Source organism: Pezoporus wallicus, unplaced genomic scaffold (genome assembly GCF_028554395.1).
Source record: "Pezoporus wallicus isolate ANWC-B61680 ecotype Strahan unplaced genomic scaffold, APGP_CSIRO_Pwel_v1 contig_8047, whole genome shotgun sequence".
In the NCBI taxonomy this organism is placed as follows: Eukaryota; Metazoa; Chordata; class Aves; order Psittaciformes; family Psittacidae; genus Pezoporus; species Pezoporus wallicus.
This window is the reverse complement of record NW_026639548.1, coordinates 3,170,457-3,187,406: the sequence shown is the minus strand read 5'-3', so window position 1 is coordinate 3,187,406 and position 16,950 is coordinate 3,170,457. Positions and strand designations below refer to the sequence as shown.

Here is a 16,950-nt window from a genome sequence, read left to right as displayed (position 1 = left end):
ACAATGGAAACCAGGCATTAAAATAATCCTCTCCAAGTATAGAGCTAAATCTGTTTAGAAAGTACATAGACTTGAGGGCAAGAAAACATTCACTTAGCATAACAGGGTGTTTTATTCTCAGGTTTTCTTTTTTCATCAGTCACTTCAGATAACATGTAAAAGCCACTTCACACTTTTTCAGGGCCTGCATCACCTCCAGTCTTCTAAAATACTGTGAAATACTAGTTGGGTGTAGGTGGAGCCCATGTTCCCCAGAGATATGTCCCAGTGTCCACTTACATTTATCATATCCCTTGTCCACACAGAGATGTCCTGCTTGTTTAGTTAAGCTAGTGGAATGCTCACATACATTGAAGTTACAGTTTAACAGGTGCATATTTTAATTTATCTTAAACCTATTCAAGACTTACTTAAATTGAAAGTAAAATTAAATTTAAAGTTAAATTGAAACAGCAGCACCCAGAAAGCAAGACTTGTTTTATAGCACAAGCTTTCTGAAGTGAAACACTTGTCTGCAGAAAACTTGGATCCAAGGGGTTATAAAAATTGTGTACTAAGTGAAACACTTCAAAACCAGACTCCATGGATATTTCAGCCCTCTCTCCTGTAACAGAAGTAATTGTAGGCCACAATACTGTAAAGATCTTAAAGCTGAAAAGAATGAGCTACATACTGTCTGCTACACTTTTTATTGTTTTAACATCTTGGGATCAGGGATCTTGTGATTCATCCTTTTATTAGTCTCATGTCCTTACCTTCTGCATGCTCTGTTCTCACTAGTTCTGACATCAGTTTTAATACCTTTAAATGCTGCTTTAATTGGACTGCTAAATGGTATTTTACAAAAATAGGGAGACTGTATTTACACTAGAAGGTGTAAATTTGTTAGTATTCTGCTTCTGCCAAAGAGACTTCTAGTGTATCTAGTGCTAAACTGATATAAGTGCCCTTGCTTGAGAAGAGGACAAGTGGTACCAGTTTGTGTGAGGAGATACAATGAAACAGGGAACAGCACTGTGGAAACAGGCCCTGAACTGGTACCACTTTCTTGCATCACTGCCTTTAGATGCTCCATTGTTTCCCATCACCATCTCTAGGGTTATTTAGTTTTTGATTCCAGATACGGTATACAGCGTTCCGCTGGTAATTTCAAATGTATTATTTAATAACTTAGAATTTATATTGCAGCAATTTTCCTTTTGTAGAGTAGGAGTCATTTTTAACCACAAAACTCTTATAGCCACAAATAGGAATTTTGTCCTTATAATACATCCAAACCCTTTTTATTTTTGAAAGCTGGCCTTTGATACCTAACATCATTAGTGCTAACCCAGTAGTCCTAAATGATCATGGTATATTCCAGGAAGGCAATTATTCCTGAAACTACAGTATCTTCTTACTAGACAAAGCAAGTCTCTTCACACACAGCATTTTCTTCCTACACTGACAAGTCCCTAAGATATATTTGCTGTCCATGTTCCAGTCTTACGACTTCCCTTAGACTTTCAGCATCAGATGGATTTCTTTCTTCAGAAGGTTTTGCTGCCTAGTTACTCTCTGCTATAGATTAGAGAGTCTACTGTTTTTAACAGAATGCTAAACAGACTTGTCCATTTTTTAAAATAATTAATGATCAACATTTCTTCAGGCTAATAAAGCCTTCCAAAGACCTGAGTGCATGTTTGTGGGAGAAAGTATTATTTAGACATAGGAAAATGGAAATTGAAGTAGAATGTGTTAGGCAGCATTGGTTTTTCCAGCACAACTAGAAAATGTGTCCACTATTTGAAGTTCTGCATCAGTGTATTGAGCTGTTTCTCACTCAGTACTCCTGCATTGCATTGCTTAAACTACTTTGAAATAGGGAGATGAAGTGAGCTACTTTTGTTTATGATATGTGCATGCATAAATTCAAGATTGTATCTAGGCAGCATATAGATTGCAGGGAAGGGCATTTTCAGAAGGGTTCTGTATAATGCAGTAAGATTGCCACTTGAGAACACTATTAGAAGTTGAATGTATGCAAATTTACCTATCTGTTTTAAGACTGTCCTCAGTAAACAAGTGACTCCTATTTTCTGAGAGGCTTTTCTGAGAGTCTGCTTTACTTTCTCAACAACTATAACATGATGTGCCTTGCTGCTGGCTGGACTGATTTTTCTATTTCCACAGACTCAGTAGTAGTCAGATGTAAGAGTAACAGTAATGAGATCTGTCTTTTTACAGGCAGTCTGCTAAAAGTAGTGTGCATCATATGACACAGCAAGGGAGCTCTGCGTATTTGTAATATGTAAAATCTCATCTTTTCAATGCCTTTTTCAAGAAGGCAATCCTGTCATTTAAGAATATCTTCAAAGTAATTAAGGCACAAATACAGAATGAGTAGCACCTTTGCTATGGATCTTCTGTAAAAAAAATCTGGAAATCTCTATTATACAAAATTATTTATAGGACAGTCTCCTACTACACAGTGTTTTATTTTTCTGCTGTTTTGCAATTCCTATTGTTTGGCTACCTAAAAATTGGAAAGTATCTATTTGACAGAACTAGCTTGTAAGTCAGCTTTATGTTGCATTTATATTTTCATGGAATAATCTTCTAGTACAAATCAAAAGGCATTAAAATGGATATCAGAGCCTTATAAAATTAACAGGAAAGGTTTTTTACATTTTTTTTCAATAAGCAAATCTGGTTTAGTTATATGTCACCAAAAACTGCAAAATACTACAACACTTACAGATCTCACATACATGAATTAAAACCAAAGTTATTGCTTTTTAATACATTTAGTTACAGTGGATTTGCATTAGAATGTCCTTGCAGTAGCACAGAACTAGCTGACTACCAGTGGGAAGCTATGGGAAAGCTTTAATTTTTGTTAGATGAGCAAGTCCCAACATTTTAATTTTCATTAGTACACAAAATCCCAAGCCATCAACAAAAAAGAATAAAATGCTAGCACACGGCAGCTAAACTAAAGCAACAAAGGGAACTGATGATTAACATCTGAAGACCAGTGTAGCAGAAGGCCAGCAAACTGATTCATACTGGTAATGCTTCCTCAGCACACAGACTGCATCTGCCTGGATACCCGACTGTGACTTGACAAGGAAGGGAAATGCTGGAGGGGGGAAAGAAAGGGTCTTCCTGTTTGCATGGACGGCATGCAAGCAACCCCTCTGAAATTCTGTAGGTGTCACAGAAGGGATGTTACAGCCACCAAACAGAATGACCGTCATCAGTATGCTGCAAGATGCGAAACACATATAGCTGGGACTTGTTCCAAGAGCGTGTTTAAAATGTGCCTTAACTGAAAACAAACCAAACAAGGTTATCTTGTGGTAAGATCATTGGCACTCACATCTGTTCAATTACTGCACGATGAGCAAAACCACTTGTGGTGAGACATCCTGGAAAAGCAATTAGCAGGGAGAGTGTGCTGTGTGAATACTTGAGGAGTGGGGAAGAAGAAAGGATTAGTTTTTCCTGTTCTTGTCAAGTAGGCCGATAGGAGACTTAGAGAAAAAAGTAAAGATCTCTGTAAAGAGCAACTTACTAAAAAGCCAGGTTTTAAGCCCAGACTGCATTATCTGTAGCTCACAGTAAGCACTGAGGTGGGTGTGAAAAGGACTCAAGGGGATGTTTTTACTTCTTGCTGCATTGCCTTAGTCATGGCATTCTTCTCTTTTGGGGCACTTCAAAACGTATGTTACAGTTTAAATTGAAATGGTCTAGTTTACACCAGGTGGGCTCACTTTCTAGGTGGTATTATTCTTTTGCTTTAACTTTTCTATTAGCTCTTATTTCCAGAATCTTGATAGCACAAATAAAGGACAATCAAGGAGTATTTAAATTATCTGAAATCTTTGAGTTCTTAGTCTTAATCACTAGATGTATTCTTGCCAAATATGACTTCATATAAGGCTGGTACATCAAACTGAGAAAATGGGAATTCAAACGGGGGCAAACTAGATACCTACTATTGAGCAATTAGGGCCCAAGAACCAATGAAAGTTTGCTAGCATTTCTTGAAATGTCTGTATTGTTGGTGGAAGAGCATATGACACTTTTACAGACTTTTTAACCAGGACAGACACACATGGGAGTACAATGAGATTTAATTTATGTGTTACCTTATGTTTGATGTAAGCAACGAAGTAGGAAAACCACATGGCAAGGTGTAACTAAATAGCAGGTTTAACATGGTACCTCATTTTAAAATATCTCCATTTTGCTCAAGCTTAACTGATCCATAGACTTTCTACAGTTCCTTTTAGAAAACAAGGCATGAACTATGCAACAGAGCAGGGAGCAAGGTACAGGACAATGCCTGTATCCCTACTTCTTTGACTTTCCTGCTTTGCTGTATTTGCTACAGGCTTAGCAACACGATGTTGACCCTTCAGTTTTGAATTCTAAAATTTTTTGTAGACTATAGTAGGAGTATTGCTCCTACAATTATAAATAACAACCAGCTTGGATTTCCACACCATGGTTGGCAACGGTTTTGGGGTGGTTTGTGTTGTTTGTTTTTTTTGTTTAAAGCTAAAAGGTTGTGTTACTCTGAAGCTACCTGAAAATAGTCTAGAAAAAAGAAATGCTCAAGTGCTTTGTTTTTAAGCCTGTTCTACTCCAGAGATTTAACATTTACCATGTAAATGTATATAGAAAAAAAAATAAAAGTGACTGCATTACAAAGAAGTAACATACTAACTTTTGTTCTTAATTCAGGTGCCTTGCAAGATCTTGGCCATTCTCCTTCATTTTTTCTTCCTGAGTGCTTTTGCATGGATGCTGGTGGAAGGATTTCATCTTTACAGTATGGTGATCAAAGTATTTGGGTCAGAAGAGAGCAAGCACTTATATTATTATGGAATTGGATGGGGTAAGCATTTATTAGCTGCTTGGTATAACTCTTCTTACAGTAGGACAAGATTATATTCAGAAGCATGTGTAAAATTGTCATCTTATGACCATAGTTAGCCTTATTGAGAGTAGGTCTGTTGGATAAGAAAATGCGTAATTTTTCTGACTATAATCAGAATTTAAAGTTTATAGCCTCTAAACCTAATTCCACTGCAGTAAATTCCATGACCTCACTAGGCCAGATCAGATCCTTAATTACTAAATCAATAGCAGGAGTGTGGGAGGGAGGTCTTACTGCACTGGCGCGTTCCTTTTTTGGTTCTCACTCACTACACTGGCTTATTCTAGTATTCTGCAAATCGTACATAAAAAATCAGCGCAGTAGCACAGGGGTAGCATAAGACTTCATAGGTTGATGTTTTGTGCCTTGAAATCATCAGATGAAAAAAGCTGCACAGAGCCTCGGAGTTATGATTAAGAATAAAAAAGTAGCACTATGACACAGGAATCTCACAGATAGCAATTCACAGCTTTTTAAATGCAGTAATGAAAGCATAACCTGTATACTTACTGAGGAGTCGAAACTGAGTATTTTGTTCCAAACTCTTCACAACACATGGAAGTCAGCTTGCAATTACTGTCCTGAAGTACAGCTGTGATGCTTGACAAACCCCACGTTTAGAAGAAAACCTCATACATTGAGTCAAAAGGAGAGATGTGAAAAGATAGCAAAGGAGTATCTATGTAATTACAGGTAATTTCAAAATACATTAAAACATGCATTATCTTTCTTCCCACAAATTAATTTTGAAGATAAAACCCAATTATACCAATAATACAGACCTACTGCTGTCATAGTGGAATATTTAATATCAATTGGCACCTTGCAGATCTGAGTGACACTAATGCTGTTTACATTTTTAGATAAATATATATACACATACATACATATTTCAACAGCTGCCTCCTTGTCCTGTTTTTGAATATGACATTTTTATTCTGTACATCATTTCTCTTTGGGTTTGAAATCTTCTTGGAAGTTATAAGGGCAATTTGATACGTTCTTCTGGTGAACGTATCTGCTACACTGAGAAGCTTTCTTCTGTGCCCTCACTGTTTCTCTGTGACAAGTTCAGGAGTATCACATACATATGTCCTTATCCTGCTTACTCTTAAGGAAAGGCCAGTTTGCATCACAACAATATGCACCTTAAAGCTTCGGGTGCTGAAAGCAGTTGAAAGCTGTTTGGCTGAGTTTTCAGTAGACTTGAGTAAAATATCTCCCCCTTCTGTTTTTCCTTTTTTTTCCTCCAAAACCACTACTCAAAGCAGGCTAAGTGGAATAATTCATCTCTTGCATGCACACAGACCTAAAAGTAAGAGAACCCAGAGAGGCAGAGGGTTAAAGACATTGGAGGTTTGTAGATTCTTTTAGATTGAGTGCTAAATGTAGATAAACCTGCTGATGTGGTAGAGGTTTCTTGTGGATTTATTTAATCCAGAGCTCATGGAATACAAATCTAAGTGGCTCAAACTAAAGAAAACGTTCTCATAAGACCCTGAGAACTCTTTCTCCTTCAGAAATGTTATGTAAAAAGACACAACAGTTTATAAAATAATTAGGAACTAGTGTTTAATTCATTGGGGTATTTGCGTATAGCAGATGATTTAATTAACTCAATTTATAATCAATCATTAATTACCTTATGAAAATAAATTAATGATTTAGATGTGCTGCAATGCACCTTTACACTTTTTTTCCTGACATTTTGTGTAAGGTTTATTTAGTGTAAAATGGCAGCAATCTACAAAGTGATTTAGAAGGCACAAGGATAAACACGGCATCTGACTGAGATATGACTAGTACTAAATGTTGCATTTTGCGTCTTTTTATTGCAATATGATTGCTACCACTCAATTAGTAGTAATTAGCACAATGTGTACATAGCCTATATATGCATAATCCAATGGGATGTTAAATGTGGTTACTAAAAAGTCTCTTCAGTGGTATTTTGAATAATGCTTTGGCGGAAAATGCCACAGGCCCAACAGTAGATGTATGGAGCAAAATACAGGAGGTACCAGCAGCAGAAGTTTCTGTATCAGTTGTAGCAATGCTGCTCTTGGCAAGGATTGTGTAAGAAACCCGGTGACAAGCTCTGTTTCTGAAATACAGCAAAGCTACTGTTTGGACAGGTAGTGGAAGACATCATCCATGTAACAGTAATACACTTCTCTGTGTAAACTTTGCATAATATCTTTTTTTGCCAAATATTTTAATTTTTGAAAGTACATTCCAATGAATATTCTTACAAGGACTAGAAAAAAAAAATTTACTGAAATCCAGTAAATCTACCACGTCACTGGGAAAGCAGTTTGTATTGCTTTATTTTTTCCATATAGCTCCAAGTATTTACATTGGAATTAAAATCTTGAATTTCCTTAATCATATCTGACATTGTGCTATTGCTGCAAGTGCGTCTAACCATCACTGACGTAATGTAACGAGGCAACTCCATTCCAGCTTGTTTATCTCTTGACAAGTATCAGGGCAACTTTCAGTCAACAGCACCGCAGCTCACTGGCTAGAATGCAAGTATAATGCTCATCAGTTGGTAATAGATGTTGCTAAACAATGATGGGTTTAGAGAGATCCAGCCAGCAGCGCTCCTTACTTAAATGCTTAAAAGGACACCCAGGTTAGTCAGCTCCCAACTTTCTCTTTTGTTAGCATACTGGCACTGAATATGATTATGAACGTTTAATTAGAGGTCAGGTGTCAGTATTGCATTCAGCAGCAGTGTGTGCTCGTTTTCTGTGGGGTCGTTTGGGCTGTCCCTTCATGAACTTGATGAAAGGACAATAGTGAGAAGTTATATCTATTGCTAAACTTCCCACATCTAAACACAAGTCTTGCAAGGCTGGGGGAAAAGGCTAAAAATGCTTTATCCTAAAATTACTTTGTTTGGCCTTAAAATGAGGGTAAGTTTGCATTGAATACAACTGTCAAAAGAAAGCTGAGCATTGTTGTACCATCCTGAGACCATAATAGATATATATTTTCCAGTACCTAATAAAAATCGATGTTTTCTTACACTTTGGCTTAGCTGACCAGATGGTTGAAAGAAGTTGAAGGTAAGGATGTTGCATTTCATGTTAGTCAAAACAGGCAGTTCATTTCTTCATTCTTAGCTTTTTGAAGTGTGAATGCTTTTGACTTTTGCAATCTCATGGGTCCTGGAATAATTGCAGACCCCAGTCCTTAACTTAAAATCCCAGACTCATAATTCTTATTTAAGCAGAGGCACTGGGGGTAGGTACCTGTGTAAAAGCTTCCATCCTCTGTATTAATGACAAGTTGAAACTCGAGGCAATGAGAGGAGATAAGGCAAGGAACTCTGCACTGAGTATCACTGATCCTTGGAGAGATACTACTCCTGTAAAATGAATTTAACAGTAATCAGAGAGGCAGGATAGCAAATGTGCAGAGTTGATTGAAGTTCCTGTTTATTATCTTTAGTCCCAAGGGTGCTAAAATTACCTCAAAGACGGCAGTTGTCAGGAATTCAAAAGAAGAGCAATTAGAGGAAGGTGATAATATCATACCTTTAAAACCACCTTGAGATTGATTGAGGGGAAAAAAAATACTTTGTTGCCTTGGTGATTCAGCATAATACACACAGATTATTGTAGCAAAACTTTTCCCACCCACCCATCTGTAGGATACTGATGATAAGAGTTTGTGATCCTGGAGCATTTGCTGTGGCACTTTGGCCTTAACATGTTTTCCTATTTCAGACAATCTCCTTTCCTATAGAGACTGCCTCAGAATGAAGATTTTGTTCTGAGCTGTCAAAAAGAGCTACGTTTCTTTATTTGCTGTTACTTGGTGTAGTTCCAGACTTCTGCATGGGTACAACATAACACAGCAGAAGAAAATCATAGGAAATTAACTTCTACAAAACAAACTGGAGAATATACTTTCCTCCATGAGGCAAAGTAGATCTTTTCAGTATTGGAAGGAAATATACTTCCATCTGTGTCTAATGCTTAATCTTTCTCTATAAATGACATATTTAGCCTTTTAGAATTAATGTCCTAAAATTGCTTTGAATTGTCTGCCACAGAGTCTCTATGGCCTGTCTGGGGTTTTGCTATGTATAGAAGATGCAGAAGCTTTCAAAATATAACATTCAGATTTACAGGCATTTTCAATTTCATTTATCATTAGTGCCTCAGAAACATAAAGCAAATGGATTAGATGTGACGTTTATAATGCTGAAAACAGGGAGTAGCTGACATTCATTTTAGACTTCACCATACTGAATGTATTTGGGCTGAGTTCTCGGAGAATTTTGTCTAAGCAAGGATTGTGTTATTTGGTTTCCTGTGCCAGGTATTAAGAGTTTATGCCTGCTCTGCAGGCTGTACTTTGATGCTGAGTTTGGGAGGCAGCTTAAAATTAGCTGGCCTAGGGACCTGGAGAACTTGAGCTGCAGCATCACGTGCCTCCATGTGGGTTGATCTGCCCCATTTAAATATGATGCTGTATTGCTCTAGGGCTGCAGAGACACGGATGACACCAGTGCCACAGATCAGCTGCCAGAAAGGTGTGCTAGAACATTTTCATCTGTGTTCTGGAAAGCATGGTCTGTTGCACCATAAATTTAGAGATTTGAGGTAGGATCGGTGAGCACGTTTGTAGCATCTGCTGAGAAAACATTCAGATACTGTAAAAGTCCATAACCATAACTCTTCCTTGGATGATAACCAGTGTCAGCACAACACTTTAACATTACCTATTATGGGTGTAGACTAAATTTCAGTGCTCTTGCGTAATTATTACAGACAAAAGTTTGAGCAAACACACTTACATTTGTGTGTAATATATAATCCATATGAATTCCTGAGTCCAGATGAAATATTATGATCCCCTTAGGCTAAATGTATTTTTTCAACCTTTATGGAATTTATTGAGTGGTTGTTTCTTAAAGGAAAAATACTCCAATTTCACTGTTACAAAACCTTGATTCTTCCTCCACTGCCATTATCCATTTAATATCTTGTTAATGCAAAGAAAAGGCAAACTGTACTATAGGCTGCAGACCATTTTATTCTCACTGAATTAGCAGCTCTTTTTTGTGCAGATGACAGCTCTGTGTTTCATCTGCATAAGTTTTATTATCTTCCAAAGGAACTCTGTATTTAATTTTCTTCTTCACTGCCACTTAAAATTGATATGTCATGATAAATCCTTTGAATAGCCAGCATGTGACTTGGGGGGAAAAAGCAGGCAGACTGGAAGTACAGAGCAGAGTTAGTTGGGCACAGGTATTTTTGCTTGTGTGACAAATTCCCTGCTCTGGGAAGACAGCTTGAACCAGAAGTCAAAGAGTGCCAATCAACAACTGGCAACCAAAGATGTGATTGGGAATGTGGACAGACTCATGGCACCTTTCATCCAGGTAGCTCTCACACCCAGGGCAGACTGAGTTTCAGCAGATAAGCTTATGTCTGTGCTTAATTGCTCTGTTGAATGTAGTCTTGATTTTGTTCAGATATGTGTAGGAATTTCCTCTCTTAAATAGACAAATGAGCTTGTAAAAAATCTTGCCTTTGCTTAGGTCTTACATAAGTATTACTTCTAAGGGGTTATTCCTGATTTGGACAGGCATGGGAGAGCAGAATCAAGTTCATGGAGATATTAAACTTAATCCTGCAGAATGGATTTTGGAGTCCAAGACGTAAGCAATGCCTGTAGATGTTGCTTCTAAACTACTGAGTATCCTTCCTATTTATAAATACAAGGTGCTTTTAGCCACAGTCATTAAAGAATGAAAATATTTCTCTAAAAATTATAGTTCTGCCAGTACAGGAACACTTTACAGAATTTTGTGAGGATGATATTGGTAAGATTAAGCAGAAATTGCTAGTCAGAGAATTTTATAAAAGCCTCATGCAGAAAACCTGAAGAATTCAAAAGAAAATCAAAACAACCTATCATATCTAATACTCTCTCTGGGACCTGGGTATTAAATTCTGTTAGATGATAAAAGGCCAAACTTCATATTTTATTAAATCATACAGGAATTAACAGACAATCATTTAATGTTTAAAAGGATGAGGTTTTACTATAATCAGAACTGTTGGCAAGAAAAACCTCGCTTCCTTTTGAGCTCCTGGCCAGGAAAGCCGTGCTGAAGTGGCACGACAGGATACCGCAGAGCCGGGGGCCAGAGGCATGCAGCCCCCCAGCAGCAGGGCTGCAGCTGTCTGTCTGCCTTTGAGTAATTGGGGTGTGATCCTGTAAAGCACTGCTCCACCTCCAAGGATGCAGCACATGGGAACTGTCAAAACCCACCTGGAAATACAGCCTAGTTTAAACACTGAAATCTTGTAGAGCTATTTCATATTTATGTTAAAGTAAGTCTTTGTTGGGCATCTGAGTGGGATGTGAACTGGCTTCTGTCTTTTCATAAGCATCTCCTGCTGCTGTATGTGATGCTCTAGGTAACTGTCATCGTTTCTGTCCTCCCACCTGCTAGCCATGCACCCATGGGAGAAACTCAACTTTGTTTTCTAGACAGTTTTGAATTCTTGAGCAAGGTGTGCTTATTTGTGGGAAAGTGGCTAAAATAAGTGTGCTATTGCTTCACAGGATATCGCTGCTTGAATAGCAAGAGACAGAAATTACCTGAGCAAAAAAACAGGCAGGAAAAGGACTATGAATCTCAGTGAAATTAGCAGTAATTCATTTTAACTGTTAAACTAGTGCTTTATTGAAAAGTCATTTTTTCTGACATTAATTGATTAAAACATGTATCAGCTGCAGGAAGATGTCAAGTTAGACTTAATTCTGAAATTACTCTGAGCTGTTCTGTCACCCATACAAAATTTAGCTGACCTTGCAGGGTTCACTGAAGATGTACTTTTGTTACTAATATTGCCCCTGACTTTGCCTTTTTTGCAGGCTGCCCACTGGTGATTTGTGTAATTTCTACATCAGCATCCCTAGACAGCTATGGAGAAAGTGGCAAGTGAGTATGGAAATGTCTTCACCCTGGGTGCAGTAAGGATGAAAAATCTGATGGGGAGAAAACCCTGTAGTTAAACTAGGGCCCTGTAGTTAAACTAGTTCTGCAAGATCCTGCTGAGGAACTGGTCAGGCAGCCTGGAAAGAACGATTCTTGTATAGGCATATTCTTAGACCTAGAAACCTCGGGTCTGCTTTTCACTGCTGAGATGATGCACAAAAGCTCCTGAGATGCTTTGCCTATTTTTCCCTCTTGCTGCAGAGGTGTCAGGCCTCCCACCATGAGCACCCTGCTACCTCCCGCACAGAGGAAAGCGCAGGCCGGAACACTTCTAATAGGATGGCAGTAGCCTTTGATTGAAGATAATCTTTGGAAGAACACTGAAGTTAAACACCTGAAGACCTAAACACATAGTGTTAAAAAATTTGATAATTAGTTAAGCTCCTTTCTAATTTATCTGAAAAAAAAAAACAAACCAAACCCACCACAGGTGGTTTTTTTCCTACCATAATATAAGCAAAAGATCTGGAGCAAGGGTTATTTTGTGTGTGGTAAACTAGCTTACATCATCACTGCTGCAAGAAAGACTTGTGAAGCTGACAGCATGTTTCCCAGCCTCTTCCTCGCCACCAGCCAGGCAGGGCACAGAGGGCTTCACTTTGTCTCTTGCTACAATGACGGTGCTCACGGCACTGAAATCACTGCCTGTGATACAGGGTACAGGAACAATGAATAGCAAATAAAATGTTTCCCTTCTTCCCAGCTTTCCGCCCCTAACGCAATTTGAAGGCGTGCTGGGGCAGATAGCTGTCACTGACTCTGCAAGATCCAAATCAAAGTGAGATCCTGCCTCAGATTCCCTGTGTGAAGGGAAAGGCAGCTTCTTACTGATGCTCTGGTTTCTTGCTTTTAAAATTCATCAGTCTTCTTGCATGCTCTCTTAGGCTTTTTTTTTTCCTTTTAATTAAGAGCATTACTAATTAATTGACCATGTGTTCCATCTAAAATCATTCTAATTTTTCTCTGCAGCTGCTGGCTTTCACTAGAGAATGGAGCAATCTGGGCTTTTGTGGCACCAGCGTTGTTTGTAATTCTGGTAGGTAAAACCATAGCTGCTGCTTCCTTGTTCCATGTCTGTGTGAGCCTCACAGCAGAACTTATTGAAGGTCTGATGCCAGGCCAGTGACACAGCAGAGGTGAATGGTCCAAAATTACTTTGTTCCTCACCCAATTTTTTGTGGTGTTCACAGTAGTGTATTAGTATATACATATTAATTCTCACACTATCCCAAGACAAAAATACAACCTAAAATACTGGGACAGCCCTCTTGTTAAAAAGTCCTGTTGGGGACATCAATAACTGTGTGGAACCAAGTAATATGGGGCTTTTTAATAATTCTCTGAAAGATCCTCAAACGAACAAACTCTGTGGCTTGTGTTTCATATACACCAGTAAAAGCTGAAAGGCCAATTCCACCTCCCTGGTGTTGGAAGCTTTTGCAAGTGCTCTCAGTAGAGATGCTCATCTGCAGTTTGCAAGCAGTCAGCAGCTAGCAGGAATGGGTTAAAACAGTGGTTAAAAAGGAGTTGTCACCTTGGGGGTGAGCTCTGGGGGAGGTAACAAGCCTCCTCCAGACCTGTCTTGTTACAGTGATAAAGAATTTGCGCTCTGATTTTGGATTCAATGTCAGGTACAGCAGTTTGTCCTGCTGAGCAAGGAGGGCTGTGAAGGTGAGTTTGCTGGGGTCAGGTGGCTGCCACAAATGCCTCTGCCACCTATAATGAACATCATCTTTCCAGGGGAGGGTGCAGGTTCATGGCTTCAGTGCTAATACATGAAGGCTCTACAGCGGTTTAATTATGCCCACACGTTAAAATACAGTGAGTTTTAGCCTAATCACAGTGATTACCTAAGGAGCCAGTGGTGTTTGCAGGGATTAAATGGGAGATTATTCCTCTTCAGCACTGTTTCCAATGCTTTAATTGATCAGGCCGTCTACGATTTTTGCTGCAGGTTATAATGTCAGAGTGACAATATGAACATGGAAAAGACTCACTGGTTGCCTTTAAAGCTTTGCTTAGATTTTAAAGGCATGAGCCCAAATCTAGACCAGAGTGTGCCTGCTGTGGTGTTTAAGGAAGGTCAGATCCTGACTACTTACATGGAGGAGCATCAAGAGGAGCCACTGATTGTACCTTGCATTTCCTTAAGAAAGCTAGGATTTCAATGGAAGCACATAGAAATTTCCCAAAATTTTATTACATGGAAAAACCCCATAAATCATGCTCACAAGCCAAAGGAAGAAAGGGGAGCTATCCATAGAGAGCTAGTATTTACCATATTTCTATAATTATTTGGCAAGCAAAAGGTGGCTTCTTGGCTGGCTTTTTCCTGGCAGAGAGTGAAGTCAGCCTCTTTTATACTGCAGCCCAGCCCAGTCCAGCATCTTCCACCCAAGATACTGTCCCTGAAAAGCCAGGCTGAGTAAGCATACTGCAAAAAAAATACAGTTGCTATAATGATGATGGAAATTATCTCATGTTAACATTTTAATTAAATTATTAATGCAACACTTGAAAGACCCTGTGCAGTAAGGGCAGGTGTATTTTACCTAAGTGAAAACATATGTGTGTAAATAAGAAATGTTGATCACTGGATTAGAGCTAGTTAAACAGCTCTGGACTTTGTTGCAACAAACTTAATTTGTTGGCCTGTACCTTGTACTTTCTGTATGTCAGTTTGTATTCAAAGATATTTAGATATTGATGATTAGAGAGCAATTAAAATAACCTAATATTCAAATGTCTCCTTCTCACATTAGCACTCACTTTCTGGCCATCCTTTAGCAGCAAAGGAGGAAATGAGATGCAATCAGTACAATCGGGTCTTTCCCAGCTCTCTCCAAACATGGTATTAATCACAATATGTGATTAATAGTGCAAGGCTTACTCACCTGAGTGAGCACAGCCTTCAACAGTTTGCATGTGTATCTGCTTGCCAGTGGAAGTAAGGGTTTGTCTGTCTGGCTCTCACTTAGGATATACAGCATTTGTGCAGTTCAAGCTGTATTCTTGTAGGGATACAAATATTTTGAGAAGGAGTGATCTCACAAGGTTGATCCATGTAGAGCAATTTGTTAAATAGTGTAATCCCAGCTCTGCCCAGAATAGCAGCAAGCTAGCTGACAAATTATTCTCTCTGGGCATTGAATATGCAAGCTGAAAAATGTGCTAGTGCCTATAGGGAAATAAGGAAGCTAAACACTATTTTGTGTGTGCCTGTGCTCTTTAAATAACAAATCAGCTACTAGTTGCATGAACTAGTGTTTAGCTCTGAAAATGCTTCTCAAAAAGCAGGTTTTGACTACTTCCATCCACAGTTTCTCTCTGCCAAGAAAAAAGGATTATGCTGTGAAGAAAACAGGGGGACCTTTTCAGCTGCCACTCCCTAGAGACTAGGCAGACACAGTCTACTTTTGTCCTGCCACAGGCAATATAGACATCAAGGAGCCTTCAAACAGAATGATGTGGTAGGAGTGTGACTGGGAAAAAAAACGCACATACTTTTCTAGGGAGTAATTCACAGAACCTCCCAGCCCTTTATGGATTCCCATACTCAAAGTGCTCTTTCCTTGGGCGTTGAGTCAAGGGATGTGATGAAGGAAATATTTCCTTCTATGAGTAGGTCTTTTGGCTTCTACCTGCATCTGAAGGTTTAAAGATCACTCTCTCTCACCCACAGTGCTCAAGCCTCTACATTCTCTTAAGGCATTTATGCAAAAAAATTGTTGCTATTGATTTGAAGGCCAAGCTATGCTCAATCAGAGTTGGCCTGGGATATGCCTTCAAAGGAAGAAGAAACTTGACAAAGCACCTGAATGTTTGGAACAAGACATTACATCTCTGGCAGAAGGCTTTGTTTGTTATCAACCATCTGCTGGCTTGGTCTGCTTCCATAGATATGGCAGCATTAAGGAAATTCTGTGGAAAGCATCTGTGTACAGGGAGCAGTGGGCGTGCTGCAGGCAGTGAATGGTCCATTGTGGGGGAAGATACCTGGCTGCAGTGACAAGTCCTTTCTGTTGTTTTCTCTGCAAGTAGTTATTTGTCTGGTGTGTTTTACAAGTCTTACAGATAAACAGCATTTTTATGGAGCTAAATGATTTCCATTAGCATACTGTAAGGATTTGATGATGTGGGGGATTTGTAACTACTGTCTTCAGATAGGACTCCAAAGAACTTGAGGCCCAGGCTGAGCTTGCCATCACTGACTTTAGTTGGTACTTGCTTATGAACATTCGATATATAAAAGAAATTCTCCTCCTTATACTTGCTGATCATACCTGATAAAGTAAGCGCTCTTCCTCCTGATATTTATTCATACCTTTATGTACCACTGCAGACTTCTGTATGCTGAGAGTCTAACTCTGCACCTAAGGCCACTGATGGAAAAGTGACAACTTGTGTCCCTTATTAGACATCACAGGGAAGGGTGACAGAATTGGACCCATAGTGTTTAAAGGCCCCGAGACGGTATGATTCCTCAGAGTCCTTGAAATCAAGTATATAGCTCAGTGCTGTGGTGGATTTGAACATAAATAAACAGACCACAGCTACTAAACCCCTTTGTTACACTGTTTTAAACTTAAATTCCTTTCGTTTTAAAATTAAATTTCTTAACAGGAAAGCATGTGACATTTTTTTGAACAAGAGGACAGACTGTAAGAAATTAAAAATTAAGGATTAATATTAGGAAAGAGGAGAAGTCAGGGATCTGTTACATTCTATTAATTATTGTGTATTTCAAACCTTGAAATTTTGCTCTGCTATTCAGCTCTGACTGGTGTTGACACTACATGCATTAATATGAAATAATGTACACAGAAGTCTAAAATAACTCAATTTAGTCTATTCCATCTGTAGTTGGAATTGCTCAGGGATAGCTAAAAGTGGAATCAGGCTTTTCAAAAATCATTTTGACACTGATCTATTTTAATCAAGTAGCTGTGTTTGGAAATGCAGAATACCCAGTAACTGCTGATCTGCCCAG

At 38.7% G+C, this 16,950-nt stretch overlaps 1 protein-coding gene across 3 annotated transcripts in view; it reads left to right on the top strand.

Annotated features, from left to right (window-relative positions):
- ADGRD1 (adhesion G protein-coupled receptor D1) overlaps window positions 1-16,950 on the top strand; it is a 140,521-nt gene that overhangs the window by 95,252 nt on the left and 28,319 nt on the right. For all 3 annotated transcript variants that reach the window (XM_057414921.1, XM_057414922.1, XM_057414920.1), the window contains 3 exons: window positions 4,732-4,885; window positions 11,837-11,903; window positions 12,930-12,996. In XM_057414921.1, coding sequence (XP_057270904.1) covers window positions 4,732-4,885; window positions 11,837-11,903; window positions 12,930-12,996 — 288 coding nt within the window. The remainder of the gene's footprint in view (window positions 1-4,731; window positions 4,886-11,836; window positions 11,904-12,929; window positions 12,997-16,950) is intronic.